This window comes from Heteronotia binoei, chromosome 2 (assembly GCF_032191835.1).
Source record: "Heteronotia binoei isolate CCM8104 ecotype False Entrance Well chromosome 2, APGP_CSIRO_Hbin_v1, whole genome shotgun sequence".
Classification (NCBI taxonomy): Eukaryota; Metazoa; Chordata; class Lepidosauria; order Squamata; family Gekkonidae; genus Heteronotia; species Heteronotia binoei.
In genome coordinates, this window is record NC_083224.1 from 151,115,398 (window position 1) to 151,132,479 (window position 17,082).

The 17,082-nt window shown below is 40.4% G+C and overlaps 1 protein-coding gene across 1 annotated transcript in view; it reads left to right on the forward strand.

Annotated features, from left to right (window-relative positions):
* ARHGAP29 (Rho GTPase activating protein 29) overlaps positions 1–17,082 on the forward strand; it is a 98,810-nt gene that overhangs the window by 24,424 nt on the left and 57,304 nt on the right. Inside the window, exon 3 of the mRNA XM_060232233.1 lies at positions 15,124–15,267. Within this exon, the coding sequence (XP_060088216.1) occupies positions 15,124–15,267 (144 nt within the window). The remainder of the gene's footprint in view (positions 1–15,123; positions 15,268–17,082) is intronic.

The following is a 17,082-nucleotide window of genomic DNA, read 5'->3' on the forward strand; positions in this document are numbered from 1 at the left end:
TTGTGTTAGGCCACATGGTGGTTTATGTGCATCGCATAAATGGTCTTTGTACTGACATAGAGCCTCTTGGAATATTCTAGAGCTAGGGTTTTAGGGACAAAAAAATTCCCAGAAAACTGTGCATGCCCAAGGGGGTGGAGTTGTGGTTCTCTTTTGGTTGCTATAACATAGATTGGGAATGTTCTTGGAAACTCTGTGAACTAGTATTTTTAGTTCTTTAGTCTCTCTCTTCAGTGTTTTTCCCTTTCCTTTTTTCTCTCCTTTGATCACTTTTGTTTCTTGTGTTATTTTCCAATTATAAGTTAAGCAGAATTAAAGACAAAGTCTGGATATGGCAATAAATGAAATCAGCTCATTTCTGTAGTGATTGTAAAGGGAATATTTTGATTATTTGATTTCTAAATTTCAATTACTATTTTTCTTTACAAGTAATTTTTTATTCCCAGTTATTTACACTCTTCAGACTTTGAGGTCATGATAAATCATTGTCTTTAAAGATTTTGAAAAAAGTTTTTTCCCCTCTTTGATCTAACCCAGTATTTATGGCTGAACATGCCATATTCAAGAGAAACTGATGCTGCAGAGGGAGGAAAACTGGAAAAATTCCATTTTCTGAAGTTGGATCCCTTATACAAAACACTTTCCATTAATTAATACCTATTTATTTAAAACATTTCTATCCTATTCTATTCTATCTCCTTAGTTGAGGCAAACAGTGTAGCAACCAAGTTGCAGAGAAAAAAACCCCTTAGTCCAGTTAATATCATTTCTCATATGTAATCATTACTTGATAATCTATCACCATATTTGAGTTCTCTTTTCTACAAATATTTGTAAAGCTATTGAGGGGAATGTAAAGTAAAATATTCTTTCTTCAAATAAGCATGTGTGAAACAGAATGCATGTGACTGTAAAAATACCATATTTGCTTTGAAACTACACTCCCTGACCTTCCAACATGCATTCAATATCAATGGTGGTGGGGAGGTAGTGTTGGAATGATTGGGGAAAATATGTGATGAGTTCAACTTGTTTTTCCAACTGCTGTGCAGATCAGTCAGACAGTGGAAACACAACTCATTGTGATAATTTTTGCTTAGTCTGCGATGCTCAATGGAGAGTTTTGTTGCCCAAATACAGAATCAATCTGAATGGTTCTATAGTATTTTTATAGTCTGTATTTAAGTAAATCAAAGCAATCTTCCCCATTGCTGCAATATCTGTTACACTGAAATAAGAATTTGTTAATGACAGTTGCCCAGAACCTAGTCTCAGCTGCTTGTTCTAATTTTTAAGTTGGAACTTTATGTCCTATTTGACATAAACCCTAATACACTCTAAGAGAAGTTATGAATTTCATACACTAGGACTGATGCACAGTTTGATAGATTTACTTCCTCTTCCTTCCTTCTTCTTATCCCTGTACTATTGCCATAACTACTGACTTGAACGTGATGAAGATTCTGTTTTCCCAGTGTTTGCTGTTACCCACAATATGATAGTCAGGGGTTGCTTCCATGCAGATCTTTTGTTCTACCTTGCCTCTTGAACTGCAGCAGTTCTTTTGGGGTCTCCCGCAGGACATTGCTGCCTGGTCATTATCCTTCAGATTTTTCCTGACTGAACGGCAGGGTTTTTCCAGGCCTGCTCTGGTGGTACTGTCTTTCCTAAAAGAGCAAACCCAAATGGATTTATGGACAGTGTGGATTTGAATTTTTAAAAGAGTTGCAGAGTAAAATGCTGGATATTGATATTAAAATTTTTAAAGGGTAGCAGAGAGCCAGTTGAAGGGTAAAGAACATGTTAATACGCCATGTCTTGCACTTGTAGCAGTGATGAGAGTAAAGTGGGAAATCAACCCAGTTTAGGAGCAACCTTAGACAATTGTCCCATTTCCAGTATTTTGGCACTTTGAAGTAAATATTTGTGTATCGGTTTTTGTTCGTGTATTCAAAAAAAAAGTATTTGCACATTGTAAACATGGTAATAGATGTAACTTTTTAATAAAAGTGGATTTTTAGTGTGCTGATTAATCTGAAATGTAACTTAGGTGTCTAGGAAGTTGTGTAACCAGTTCCTTAAAAGCTATTGGAATATACTTCGCATGGATCTCTTGGGTCTTATACGTAGTGCCTAACAAAAGGAGGCTGGGCAGAGGAGCTTCCGGTTTGCGGCACGGTGAGGCAGCAGCGTCTTCGAGCCTGTGTGTCGAAGACGGGCTGAACTAAGGCTTTTGGGGGACCGTCAGGTCCGTGCAAGCCCCAGTCGAGGGGCTAAAGCATATAGAAGGAGCGAGGGGGGCGGCTGGGAGCCAGTAGAGCTCTCCCGACTCTCCTGTTACCTTGTTAATCCCGGAGCCAGGCGGCGTCATTGACGAGTCAGCCCCAGCCTTCCGGAACACGGAGGTGGATGGTGGAGGAGGGGCAAGGAAATTTTTCTGTGATTTGGCGTTGTTTTCTTTGTGTTTTCTGTGCATTTTTTGCTGCAGTTTTTTTTCTTTGGTGGACTTGGCATGCTCCCCTGGAGGGTGTGTGTGTGTGCTGTGATGGAGTTCGAGTTGGAGAGGGAGTCTGCACGAAGCGGCTTGGAGCGGACGTTTCGAGAGAGCCTGAGCGCTGCGGTGGAGTGGGGTGCGCTTCCAGGATCGTATGCCTTCCTTGTTCCCAGCTTTGAGTGAGAGGGAAGGAGCAGGAAGGAGTGGGTCGAGTGAGTTGACGGCGGCCGCCACGGAGGAGGAGGCTCGGCGCTGAGGCGGTGCTTTGAGGACTGTGGGGCACGCCTCTCTTGATTACAGCTCTTCCCTTTGAAGAAAGAAGAAGGTCGTGTGTGTGGGCGACAGGCGAGAAACCAGAAAAGGGTGTGTGGACAGGACGCTGAGCTGCTGAGCTGTGCAATTTGGATTGGAGTGGGTGCGGCTATTTCCGGTATCAGAGGGAACAATTCTTTTTTGCTGCTTGCTGTTTGTTGTTTGTTGTTTATGTTTCTGGTTCAGATTGGATTTACTTTGTACTTCCACAGACCTGAAATTTAAGAAGCAAGAGGCAAGGGTTTCTCCAGTGGGGTGGGTGCTGTATTAATTCTTATTAACTTGTAATAATTTATAGTGATCTGCTTTGTCTTGTATTATCAAGAAAATAATTTGATTTAATTTAGGAAAGAGTGGTGACGTAAGGAGCTAAAGATTAGCATTAAGAGACTAAGGTTATAAGTGGTGAGGAAGGTTCTATGATTAGGTGGGAAACATTTCGGTGTTGACTCCCAGGTTGACTCCTTAGTTCATTTTGGTATTTGTTAGATGGTTAAAGAAAGAGAACAAGACTGGTAATATCTCTAATTTATCCTTAAAGATACAAAAATGTCACAACAGGTAAAGTCGAAGCTGTCACCAGGCCAACCGAAGTCAGTTGGTGTAGGTATCTCACAGGATGCTCTTAGAGATGTACACCAATCCTTCTTGGAGGCTTTGAATCAAATGCAGTCATCCCTAACCTCTCAGATGGAGGGCTTAGCGTACAAGTTGGAAGGTTTGGATAACAAGTTTAAGGACACTAAGAAAGATATTTTAGAAGTAGTTAAGATCACAAAGTCGATTGAGGACAAACTTAAAATAACAGAAAAGCGGGTAGGAGAAGTTGAGCAAAAACAAGATGAATTTATAGGTAAGATAGCTCAATTAGAGATGGATCAATCGGAATATATTCTTAGATTCCTTAATATACCAGAGGAGAAAAATGAGAACCTAATTAAGATCTTGGGGGAGGCTTTAACAGACTTACTGGATATGAAAAAAGAGGAGATAGAAAAGGAATTAGATTTTGCCCATAGAGTATTTACACAATCTGCCAAAAATAATGGATTACCCAGAGAGGTGCACTTAAAATTTGTTCGGAGGTGTTTGAAAGAGAGGGTATGGCGAGAAGTTAGAGATCAACCGCTTATGATTATGGGAACAAAAATTAAAGTTATGAAAGAAATTCCCTGGCTAATAAGATCTAAAAGAAAAGAGTATATGAAATTGGCAATATTACTTCAAGAAAAAGGGATTGTTTATAGGTGGTTGATCGCTGAAGGCTTATTGTTTACGTATGCAAACGGAAGATATAGGATTGACTCAACCTTTAAATTAGAAGACTTTCTCAGAAACCAAGCTGGACACTGGGGTAGGAAGCCAGGACGTAGAGACTCAAAAGAGGTGGAGGATAAGTTAGAACAGAGGGCTTCCATAGACTTGGTGGATCTATCATATTTGAAAGACCAAGAAGAAGGGGAGGTTACACAAGAGGAAGAGCAGACTCAAAGAGAGACAAGGCTCCAGAAGAAAAAAAAAATCCTACAAACCGAGCGTTAGAAACTTTATAATATAATCATGATCAAGAATCTGAAGATTTTATCTTTGAATGTTAATGGCTTAAATTCGTCGCAGAAAAGAAAGCGTGTATTTCTGCAAATAAAAAAATTAAATGCTGATATTGTCTGCCTTCAAGAAACACATATTAAGAGAAAAGATGAATTCAGACTGCTAGAGAAGGCTCTGGGGAAAGCAATAATAACTTCAGATTCAGATAAAAAGAAAAGAGGCCTAGTAACGTATTTTAAGGGAGGTATACAGGCTGAATTACTATTTGAGGCTAACGATGCCAGATTTCAGGGTATAGAAATAAAGAGAGAAAGACAAAAATTCTTATTAATAAATATTTATGCACCCAATGACAAGCAGGCCACATTCTATAAAGACCTCAAGGCCGAAATAAGTAAATGTAAAATTGAACACATATGCTTAATTGGTGACTTTAATGCTGTTGCTAGTCCGGAAATAGATAGAAGCCCCAGATCTAGCAGGGGAAAGCAAGGTAAGACAGGTAGCAACACTTTGCCAGAAAGCTTTTATAGGTTGGCTGATGAATTCCTTTTGGTGGACGTTTGGCGCACGCTAAACCCTGGAAAAAAGGACTTCACCTTTTTTTCTAATAGGCACTCTTCTTGGTCCCGAATCGATATGGTATGGATAACGACAGAATTGATGAAGCTAATAGAAGAGGTGGAAATCCTGCCTCGTACCATAGCAGACCACAATCCTATCTTATTAGGTATGCGAGGCGGGAAAAAGAAAATAGGCTGGAAAATGCCAGCAAGTTTAATGGAAGACAAGAAATTTGTTGATTATATAGATCGGGAGATGAATTTTTTTTCCAAGACTAATGTACAGAATGAGATCTCTTACAGAACGATATGGGATGCAAGCAAAGCATATTTTAGAGGGATAGTTATAAACTATAATGCTGCCAAAAGACGTGAGGAGGACAAAAATTTAAAAGAACTCACTGAAGTACTGAAAAGAAAAGAGAAAGAACTAAAGGTGAAGCCTACAATGGATGAAATTAAAAATTAAATTAAATTTCTCCAACACAAGATTCATTTAGCCCTTTCAGCTGAGATGGAGAAAAAAATACGGTATACTAAGCAACAGTATTTTGAGAATGCTAACAAACCTGGGAAATGGTTGGCATACAAGATTAGGAAAGAGCGTGAAAAAAAGATTATAAAGACTCTGAAAAACAAAGATGGAAATCACATATCTCTACTAGAGGAAATGAAGAGAATTGTAAAAGATTTTTATAAGGAATTATTTAGTGCAGTGGAGGTAGATAAGGAAACCGAGGAGGATTATTTACGGAATAATATATCTCAAAAGTTAACGGAAGAACAGAAGCTAATTTTGAACAGCCCAATTTCGATGTTCGAGATAGAGGAGGCATGAAGTAAATTAAAGGTGAATAAGGCGCCTGGTCCAGATGGTATAATCGCGGAATATTATATTACATTCAAAGAAGTTCTTATCAATCAGTTCAAAAAACTTATTGAGGAGGTATGGCGCTCAGCAAAACTGCCAGATTCTTGGAGATCCGCAAATGTTGTCCTTATCCCCAAAACCGAAAAAGATTTAGATGAGGTTAAGAACTACCAACCAATATCTTTACTTAATGTTGATTACAAAATGTATGCTACAATAATAGCCCAGCGTTTAAAGAAGATTCTTAATACCATTATTCACCCGGACCAAACAGGGTTTCTTTCTAATAGATACATGAGAACCAATGTTCGAATACTTGTAAATATTTTGGAATATTATGAATTACACAGTGACAAGCAGGTGGCGTTATTTTTTTTAGACACTGAGAAAGCTTTTGATAATTTAAACTGGGAATTTATGTTCTTAATTTTAAGATTCATGGATTTTGGGGATGGATTTATAAAAAACATTCGAGCTATCTACAGCGACCAAACGGCCAGAGTAGTTATCAATGGGGACCTCACAGAGGAGATTAAGTTAGGGAAAGGTACAAGACAAGGTTGCCCCTTATCTCCGTTATTATTTATTTTATCTTTGGAAATCCTGAACAATGCTATCAGAAGGAATAATAAAATTAATGGACTGAAGGTCAAGGGCAAAACGTATAAGATTTTAGCCTATGTGGATGACATGGTTATGATTTTGCAGAACCCATTAGATTCGGTTGAGGAAATGCTGTCCGAGATAGAGGATTATGGGAAAGTTGCAGGGCTAAAAATGAATAATCAAAAATCAAAAATAATTACAAAAAATATGTCAATTCAAGGTACTAAAGAGTTAGAGAGAAAAACGAAATTCAAAGTGGAGAAAAAAGTCAGATACTTGGGTATAAATATGACAAGCAAATGTAGTGACATATACGATAATAACTTTACACCTTTATTAAGAGAGATCGAACTGGATACCAAAAAGTGGAGCCATCTGAAACTATCCTTTATGGGCAGAATCGCGCTGGTCAAAATGAATGTGTTACCAAAAATGATGTTTCTCTTCCAAATGATTAACTTTGCGGTTAGGAAGACACTATTTCCCAAATTGGGCCGACTGATTCGTTCATTTATCTGGCAAGGGAAAAAGCCAAGAGTCAAATGGAAAATCTTAACAGACAAGCGAGAAAATGGTGGAGTAGGACTTCCAAACTTGGGAATATATTTTACCGCATGTGTAGTCCTCTGGTTAAAAGATTGGATCACTTTGGAAAGCAGACGAATTTTAGCCCTGGAGGGCTCTGATTTACAGGCAGGCTGGCATGCCAACTTATGGTATGTGGGCAAGACTCAAAAATATTTTATCAGCCATCTAATACGTAAGACAATAAATGATGTTTGGCTAAAGTTAAAAGGGAAGATATATAGTAAAACACCGAGATGGCTCTCACCTGAGGAAGCATCAATTCAACCGCAATTATGGAAATTTAATAAGGTGGTCAGATATAAGGATCTTTTAGACGATAATGATAAACTGAAAGGGAAGGAAGAACTGGAGGCGGCAGGGGTAAAAATTCACTGGTGGGAGATGAACCAAATCACGACTAAATATAATAAGGATAAAATAAGAGGTTTCACCAAAGATAATTTTGACTTTGATAAAATACTTTATACGGATAAAAATAAAGTGATTAAGAAGGTCTATAACTACTTGACCCAGTTAAACCTAGAAGATGAAATTGTGAAGGATACTATGATTAGATGGGCTAAAAATCTAGGAAGGAATCTTAATTTAGATCAGTGGTCTCTATTTTGGAAACTGAATTACAAGACTCTTAAACCAGTTAATTATAGGGAAAACTTCTTTAAACTATTTCATCGATGGCATATTACTCCCATACAGTTATCTAGAATTAACCCAAAGATCTCACCTATGTGTTGGAAATGTGGAGAGAAGATAGGTACCTATTATCATATCTGGTGGATGTGTAAATTAGCAAAAAAGTTTTGGGTTAAAATGCACGGAATGCTAAAAGAAATTTTAAATGTTAATATTCTTTTAAAACCGGAGATAATGTTACTTTCGTTAGTAAGGAATGAGATCCCAAAGGAAGATGAATATTTAACAATTTATATTCTCACGGCAGCTCGTATCTCCTTTGCTAAATACTGGAGACAGGAAATCGGGCCTCCGCAGGAGGAGATTGTTAATAAAATATTATATGCAGCGGAGATGGATGTTTTATCTAATCGATTGAAAGGGGAGTCGAATTCTGATTCACTTTAAAAATGGGGAAAATTTTATAGCTGGTTGAAGAAAACTTCAAATGGGGAGGTGAGAAAGGGATTTGATTATGTGGTATAAGATGTTATTTATTTGGTTGCTTTTTGATTTCTCAACCCCAAATATGTAAACTTATGAGCTCTTTTTTGGTTGACCACTTCCACACTCCTCCTGTATATCTAGCTCATTGTACCTTTTTTTGTTGTTTTTTTGTGACATGTTTCCTTCAGCTGTTTATTGTTTTGTGTGATGAAATAAAAGTATAAAAGTTAAAAAACAAAAACAAAAGGAGGCTGGGCTAACACAGCAGTGCCCTTTCTTGGTTCTATGTAATGTAATTGAAACTGAACTGGCTGGAAGTTGTATTAAAGTTTACAGACTTGTTTATGGAATTTTATTTTATGTTTGGATAGGCAGAATCTTTAACTGTGAGACCATTATTGCTAGCAGTGATAGAGTGGATGTTAAAATTAGGGGAAAAAAAGTGTGTGTGTGTGTATATAGATATAAAAATACCAAAGATGAAACAGTGGAAAGTTTGCAACTTGTATTCCTGGAGCTGAAAAACAAGTGTGTCTAGAGTAGTCTTAACAGGTCTGCTGTATTGTGAGGGCATAATGTTCAATATTGGGTGGTTGTACCTCCCTGATTTGTTGGAATCAGGAAATCACTGGCAATAATTGTTGCTTCCCTGGTTAACATCAGCCTTCTCAGTTGTTTTCCTATTGCTGCCTCTGTGCTAAGAGCAAGAATGTAAGGAGTGTTCTGCTTCATTTCTAGACCGTCTCTGTATATGCCTTGATAGCTCTTCAGTTGCCTTTGATTTCTAAGTGATGTGTTTCATTAGTCTCATTTATTCTTCCTTGCTTAAAAAAATGTAGTGACTTAATGGCAGGTCATAGCTTCCCATTACATGTTAATCTACTTGGGAGAAGTACTCACTTCCTTTGTCCATAATTCCAGAAAGGGTGCATTTTATGGGAACATAACGTCACAGTGCCGAATGAAATGTTGGAAGAGTTATTGTCATCTGATCTGAGGATCTTTTTTTAGCATTGGAATGTTAACTGTCATGCTTCCTTTAATCCTCCAGCCAAAAAACTCATAAAATCTGGAGAGATTTCTACTTCATCTACTGCTCTTTATTTTTTAAATTGTAATTTCATTCAGGAAATTCTCCCATTTTGCTGTGCTAAAGACTCTGAGTTCAAAAAGAATACAATTTTATTTATTTTTAATTTCCTCTGTTCTGATGCCGTGTTAGGCATTAACAACTATCTGCATAAAGGATATTTCCTGGCTGAATAGATTAAAGTTGCTGATTGCAGCCCTAATTCTGCATCACCAGTGTTTTTCTTATTGCCACTTGTTTTTGTCAACATGGAGGATAGAATGTATCTGCAAACAGACTGCTGTTGAACCAGTTTTGTTTTGTTTGTTTGTTTTAACTGGTAACGTATGAAGGTCTTTCTAATCCACTAGTTTGGGTGGCTAAAAATAATATATATATATATACACACCAAAGATGAATAAATAAAACAGTGGAAATTATTTTTTTGCTGTGAATACAGTACATTACAATTTCAAGGCTACTTACTATTTTTTTGTTACACCCAGGTATATTGAATGTCCCAATTAATGTGACATCAGCCATAATTTTTGGTGTACAGCTAATTGTGCATGGGCACAATACAAATTTTAAAATTTGCAGGTGTGGGGTGTTGTGATCTGAATTGCCATTTGGGTTATGTCTCATTGAGAATTTAAAACCCCCAGTTTTATTTATTTATTTGGACAATTTTTTATGCTGTCTCTCCAGGAACCTGCCTGAGGCAGCATTAAAATTCAGCATTTAAAAGCCCCACTCCAGCAGAAAAACAAAGATAGTAAAAACAGACTACAGACAGCTTAAAACAATAGTTTCTAGGCTTAAAAAAGTAAACCTGAGTTAAAAACCTTGGTGAACAGAATGTTTTTGTCTGAAGCCTAAAAGAAAGCAACATAGGCAGCCAGGTGAGCCTCAAGAGGAAGGGCATTCTACAAGCAAAGTGCCACTACTGAAAAAGCCCTGTCTCTGGTTGCCACTTATCTCACCTATGAAGGTATAGAGAGCAGGACTTATGAGGCAAATGTTAACTGTTAAATGTCTTAACATTTATGGGGCAATTAAGAGTCTTCTTTCAAAGGAGTTGAGATATTAAGGTGAATGCTAACATTTGCAGTTCTCCCCCGTCCTTTGTGCAACCTGCTTAGCTTATTAGATGCCACAAGAGATAGAGATCATTTCCCTCTCCCTTTCAATAGCATATCTATGCCCCCTTGGCCTACACCAAATTCCTTCCTGGCTTGAGCTCTATGCTCAAGATAGCTGTGAGTGTTGGAGTAAGAGGGGGATAAGCACCAAGCCTAATCTATCAAATGTTGTCAGTTAAATATAGCTGTATATACAGTTATTGGGCAGCTTCAGGGACGCTGAGGGGAATGAATGAGGTTGCCATCTTTCTTATTCTAGCAAGGCTCTTGTGTCTTTGTAAGTTTTATTGACAGAACAGAATCACAGGTAGAAATGTTTCAGTCACTTCATACCCATGTCTGCCCGTCAAATATTCTTCTGGATCAACCTCAAAGAAGGCTAAATCAACCCCAGAGAAGAAAAACAAAATGTACACTGGTTGCTGTAAGAATCCAGAGAGAGAAATGCAGTAATAAGTAATGTTCTGCAAAAACAGCACAGAGCAGGTGGATTTTTGATATTTGCAAGTGATGCTTGGATTCTACCTTGGGTACAAATGGATGGTAGTTCTCACATAGAGGGGCTGTTACTGTGTGGTCTTGCTGGGCAGGTTAGTTGATACTATCTGCACTGTATCCTGATCCTGCAGCAGTAGTACAGATTAGCTTGGCTAAGTTGGTAGTCACCCCAGACTGCAACTGTTCTTCCCTGTCTACAAGGGAGAGAGCAACACTGCCGTGTTGTCATGCTGACAGTGTGGTACTGGGTACTACCATATCCACCAGCTCACCTGTAGAATTCTATATACCAGGGGTGGTCAACGGTAGCTCTCCAGATGTTTTTTGCCTACAACTCCCATCAGCCCCAGCCATTGGCCATTCTGGCTGGGGCTGATGGGAGTTGTAGGCAAAAAACATCTGGAGAGCTACTGTTGGCCATCCCTGCTATATACTACTTATCCATAGCTGCGGGAGTCAGGGTTAATGGAGCAGTGCATAAAGTAGGTGTCATGATCTTAGGCCTAGTGGCCTACATCTCCCAGGATCCCTTCTGTCTCTCTGATTTGGTGGATGGCAGTTTTGGAGGAAAACTTGTCCAGTGGAGACCAGAGGGGTGGGATCTGGAAGGAAGGAAATAAAAGGCCCTGCTAGAGCAGGAGAGTTGTTCTTGCTGGAGAGAAGGCTGCAGTCAGGAGAGTTCCCTCATCCAAAGAGTGCTGAGTCAGTTGGAATTAGAGTAAGGGAATGGATAGTTAGTCATGTCAGGGCTTTTTATTTTGCTTTGTACCACCTTTCCTGGTTTTCCATGTTCACTGTTGCACAAAAAGTTACAACCCACTTGTTTGTTCTTGTGCATTTACAATAAACTTATTGTTATACTGTCTGGGTCTGCACACCTCTTCAGTCACAGAGAAAAGGTGCTTGCTGAGAAGGAGGACAGGGGTGAGGTGTGTGCTCTGGGCCCTCCCATACAGACCCTTACAGAGTGGTGGCATCCAGTAGAAGGCCCTCCCTGGTCCCCTGCTTGTGGCAGTAGGTACAGTGGTTAGGGGAAGCTGGTCATCTGGAGTGTATTGTCCTTGCGTGCACACACACACACATACACACTGGAGGAGCAGGGTTTTCCATTGACTGTCCTGATATGGAATACCTGTAAGGGGTTCTGAGTACAGCAGTGTTAGGAAAATGACACTTGTTCTCTTCCTTGACTATTTGCATCATGTTATCCAAAGTTCTTTTTTTGTGAGGTTCCCACTGCGAAATCCCCCTCCTCCCAACTTGTGCTAGGGAACCCCAGTTTGCATGCTCTGTCATCTGAGCTGTGGGTGCTTGGGTTGGAGGGGTGGAACCCCTCAGAAATTGCTGTCAGTTCCAACTAGGGTTGCCGGCCCCCAGGTCTTGGCAGGGGTTCCCCTGATTTTGGGGACTTTGGCTCACTGCCAGCCAACTGGCAGCCCCATCCTCAAACAGTGATGTTGTCACATCGGGGACATTACACTCTCTGATTTTGAGGCAAACTATGGTTTTGAAGCCAAAAAACCCATAAGAGTTTTGCCCAAACCCCAGAGCACTGCAGCTGATGTGATGATGTCACTTTTGGGTGACATCGCTATGGGGAATTGAGCACAATATCCCGCTCACTCCTGGAAATCTCCCTACAAAAACAAAGAGGGGACCTGGCAACCCTAGTTCCAACCAGGATTACCCAAAAACACGACATTTAAGTGGGAATTCCAACAGTCCATACCATCATTCTTGAGCATGATACGCTCCTTGTTACTTCATATATCATACTGGTCCTCACATGAGGGTCCATCCAATTTCTGGGTTGTCCGATTCCAGGCTTGAAGCATTTCCCTTCAGTTACGGTTTCCAGACTGCCAGGGTTTAACTATCCCCTCTCAATCCACTTCTCTCCCTCAGAGGCAAGATTTTTCCCTCCATTTTTCTTTCCTGTTCGAACTGAGCAGTCCTAGTGGTCTGTTTTCTTCTTCCCTGAAGAACTTTGGCTGTTTCATTCTGATATTTTTCTGTGAGCTCAGCTCAGGAACCTGAGGGGGAAGGGTCAGGATTGCCCTTTAACTTAAATGGCACTCAAGGAGTTTTGAAATTCAAAAATAACAAAATATTTAATTCAGCATAGAGGGGAAAGGTCAGTTGAAATCAGGGGTTGAAGTTTCCGAAGTAACTCAGTACAGATAACTCAGAGGTAAAACCAGTAAATGCACAGACTTTAGTTCTTATATTTGAGAGAGAGTTTCTTAAGCTATTTACAGTTACTTAAAATCTTTATGTTGAGAGGCTTTTGTTCCAGTGTTTTCCAAACACTCCAATACACTTTGAGTATTTCCTTGGTTTCCAGAGGGCTAGTACACTCTTTCCATTACCCAACCCCCTTCTCTAGAAACAGGAGTACTCATCTTGAGTTTTTAGCTGACTTTTAAGGTTTCTGCCTCTAATCACACCAGACGGGGTCTGTGGTCTCTTCAGAGCTAACAAAATTCTAACTAAGAACTTGAACTTCAGAGCTAACTCCTGTTTAGACTCGGTAGGGAAATTCATTCTCTCTCTAGAAGATCTATCTCGGTTCCTTGGCCCGAATGACAGTCTTAATCAACTTTCCAAACTTTTTTGCCAACTTTCCCCCAGTACTCTTTTTGTGTAAAACTGCTCTCAGCTACAGCTGAAATCAGACTTGACTCAGTCAGGGCAGAAATCCAATTGACTCCTCAGCATGCAGCTCTCAAGTCTTTCTCTACTCAGCTGATCGCAACCAATCAGATTGCTTGGAACAGGCTGTCATTCAAGGCTCTCTGTTTCAGTGAAGAATTAACCTATCACAATCCTTCAGGTGTTTGTAAGCTCTTCTGAACTTTTAAAAGTGCAGTTTGTCACACAGGAGAACTCCCTTTTGAGGCCTTTCCAGCACCATTTATACCTTGTGATGATGAAATCTCCAGTTCTGGACCCCTCTTCCGACGTCTCACGAATTCAGTCTCCTCCTTGCTGCTTACACAACCATCTGCTCACTTGCTATCAACAAACTGCTGAGCAGCAGCTTTCCCCATGTGCTTGTTGGGATACTTCAGTATCCAATCGTTTCAAGTAGGAGTAATGTTCTTCATCATCACATACTGATGACTCTGATAAGTATTGAATTGTTCACCTAATATCTTTTTTGGCCTTAAGCCATTAGAGATGCTAGACTATACTCTAAATAAATTATTCGTGTGCCAGTGGAACTGGGTTTGCAAATCACAGATCAGTGTATTCAGCAGTCAGATCCAGTGTTTCAGTTTATCAGCTCTGATTTACCGCACCTCCTTTACTCCCACTGTTGCCAGCTTTGCTGAGGTTGGCAAAAGATGCTTGGCTAAAATCTGTATCAATGCTGTAAATGTCCAAGAGGATTAAGAAATTTATACAGGCTTCAAGAAGAGGATTGAGAATTTCACCCGCTGTATTGTAGTTGAAGCCTCACAGGGAACAGAGAGGCAAATTTCCCATCTGGCCCTTACTGATAAGAGGATAAAAGTTGGATTTTATGGGGAGAAAAGTTTATTTTGGCTGCTGTGTCTTTTAAGGTGGCATATAACCTTGTGTGCATGGCATGCTACCAACACTTTCTGTGAAAATCTTCCCCTGTGCTTGATCATATATGTGAAAAAGTGAAATACATGACTGTCCATCTTTAGAGATTAGGGACTGCAGCTTACAACAGACAGAAACATGTTGTCTTGTAACATACAGAACATAGAACGAAAACTATTGCTGCTACCATTGGCAGCTGCCAGCATGTGTGTCTCTGCACTACTGTTTTGCAATTTGAGGTTGAATTGTGCATAGAAGACTCTCCCTTTGATAGAGGCTGGCTAAGAAGAGTTGAGTTGTCTTGCAATTTAACTAGGTGATCAAAATTGTCTTTATGTAATTAACATTTAAAAGACATTCATTAAAAATTGAGTTTTCCTACCTAAACTTAAAAGTGATATTTTTGGAAACCAACAAACCATTTGATAAAACCTGGAGATTTTTTAGTGCTCTTTTAAAAAAACATTTGTTATAAATGCTTTTGTTTTGTGACCGTGAGTACAGTTCAAAGATAATTAATTGCACAGTAATTGCATGAAGTCCCATAGAAATAAGTGCCTTTATCACTGTTCTTTCACTTTGACTTCAGTGAAATATAGTTTAATTTTGAATGCCACCCTTAACTTCATTAAAAATCATATTTTCTTAATGATCTCACTCTTTTTCTCAGTCATGAATTTATGATCTAATAAATATACTGCCTGTCACAGCTATTAACTATTCTTTTCTCCCCCCAGAAAATCAGGATTGTCTTCATCATGTTGTTCATGAACGTTTGGGTGAGCTGCTGCGAGTTCTAAAGGCAATAATTAGCAAACACCCAAGTCTCAACTCGGTTGACCTTCTAAGTGCTGCAGGAACAGTAATTGCAAAAGTAAAAGGTAAGGAGATGGGAGCCCCTTGGGCTTGTGCTGGTGGATATGAATTGTAAGCAGTCAAATCGCTTCATAGTGCAACATCAAATACAGATGGTTTGACCTGTACCTTATATATTCTTCCCTATAGATGTTCTATAAACCATAACGAGACCCTCATGTTCTCCAGTGTAACTTCATATTAAGCCAAGTAAATACTGCTCTGGAATTCATCAAGAGTCCATGTGAACATGTTTTTTCCTTTTAATAATTCCCAAGCTGTTTGTAGTCATAAATTGCGACTGTGGACTTACCGTGTGGTTGTTTTGCAGCCACAGGGCTGGGCTTCAGGATGGGAAAGGTCTGAGTATTTCTCCCACTGTGTCCTCTGGAGGCTGCAGGGGCAGAGCTTGGGTGCCTTCCACATGGCTGGCCGATTGCTGGTTGTCCAGGGATCACTTCTTGCAGAGGCAGGGCTTGGGAGGTGAACCAGGGTAGAATCACCTTCAGCAGTCTGCTCTGCTTCTCCCTCTGAGGCAGAGGCCATCTTGTGGGTGATTCTGAACCCACTTGTAGGGAAGCAAGACTAACTTCAAACTTCCTCTTCCTGTTGGGACTCACCCCAAGTCAGTTCTTTTCCTGCCTCAGTAGGGAGAGCACCTAGTTATAGGCTGTGCCTATTACCTCAGTAGTTTACAAATTCTTATCTCTATTCAGTTATCCCTCTTTACTGCTCTATTCCTGCTTTTTCCTTAACTAGCCTTTTGGTACCTGTCTTCCTCTCCTCACTCTTTATTCCTTTCCTTTAGTCAGGTGCGGGCTTCGGCTCCCTGGCTGCCATTTTTTCCTCACGGAGAAGGATTAAGGCGGCTGGAAAACATGTTGAGAAGAGAAGAGGACGACGGATTCCTATCGGAAGGGAGGGTCAGAATCTCACCTCCGGACCAGCGAACTCGAAGGGAGCTGGCAAGACCCAGCAGAGGCTTGTGCGGGACTCCCCATTGGAGCCGCCATTTCACAGCGTGCAAGGAAAACGCGCCAAAAACGGCCGCTCCATCACTGAGACGAGGCTGATGGCTTCGGGCCCGACAGAGTCTTCCTCATCCAGCGAAAGCGGTGAGCATAGCAACCCCGGGAATGAGCACCAATGCAAGGAAGGGGGAGGGAATGAGCCGCTTTACTCTCAGCTCACGAGTAGGCCAGTTTGAAAATCCACCCAGGAGATCTTATTCCCGTGCTTCTCCCTCAAGAATTCCTCACTATGCTATGTGATATGCGGGATGAGATGGACTCCTTCCATAGCAAGCTGACCAGATCCAATAGGTCCCCCTCCACATCTTCCTCGCGATCCCCTTCCCCTCACAGAGAGTCCAGGCCACAAAAACACCCATGGCCAACCAAGGCAGCCCAGAAGCGCATGCTGGCCCAGGGAAGAGATAGAACCGAAGAAGGGTCCCCCCCTTAGAGATGGACTTCAGACACCCAGTGACAGGGAAGAAGGTGAATTTTCCTTGGACGAGGACCCAGATATAGAGGTCCCAGAGCCAGTGCAGAGATTTTTCAAGGGGGAGGACCTACAATATCTGTTAGTTAGGACTCTCACTTCTTTGGATCTCCATGATGATCCTGACATTGAGGAGGAGGAGACTAAGTCCAAGGTCAAGCACAAGGAGGAAGACACGGAGTTTTTTCCAAAGAGGGCTTCATATGCCAAGGCCTTTCCCTTCCCAGCTTATTTTGAAAGGCAAATGAGAGCAGAGTGGAAGAGACCACTAGCTAATAAACAATACCCAGGGTTCCAAAAGTTTTATTCCTTTACTAATGAGTTTTTGCAGGTCCCCC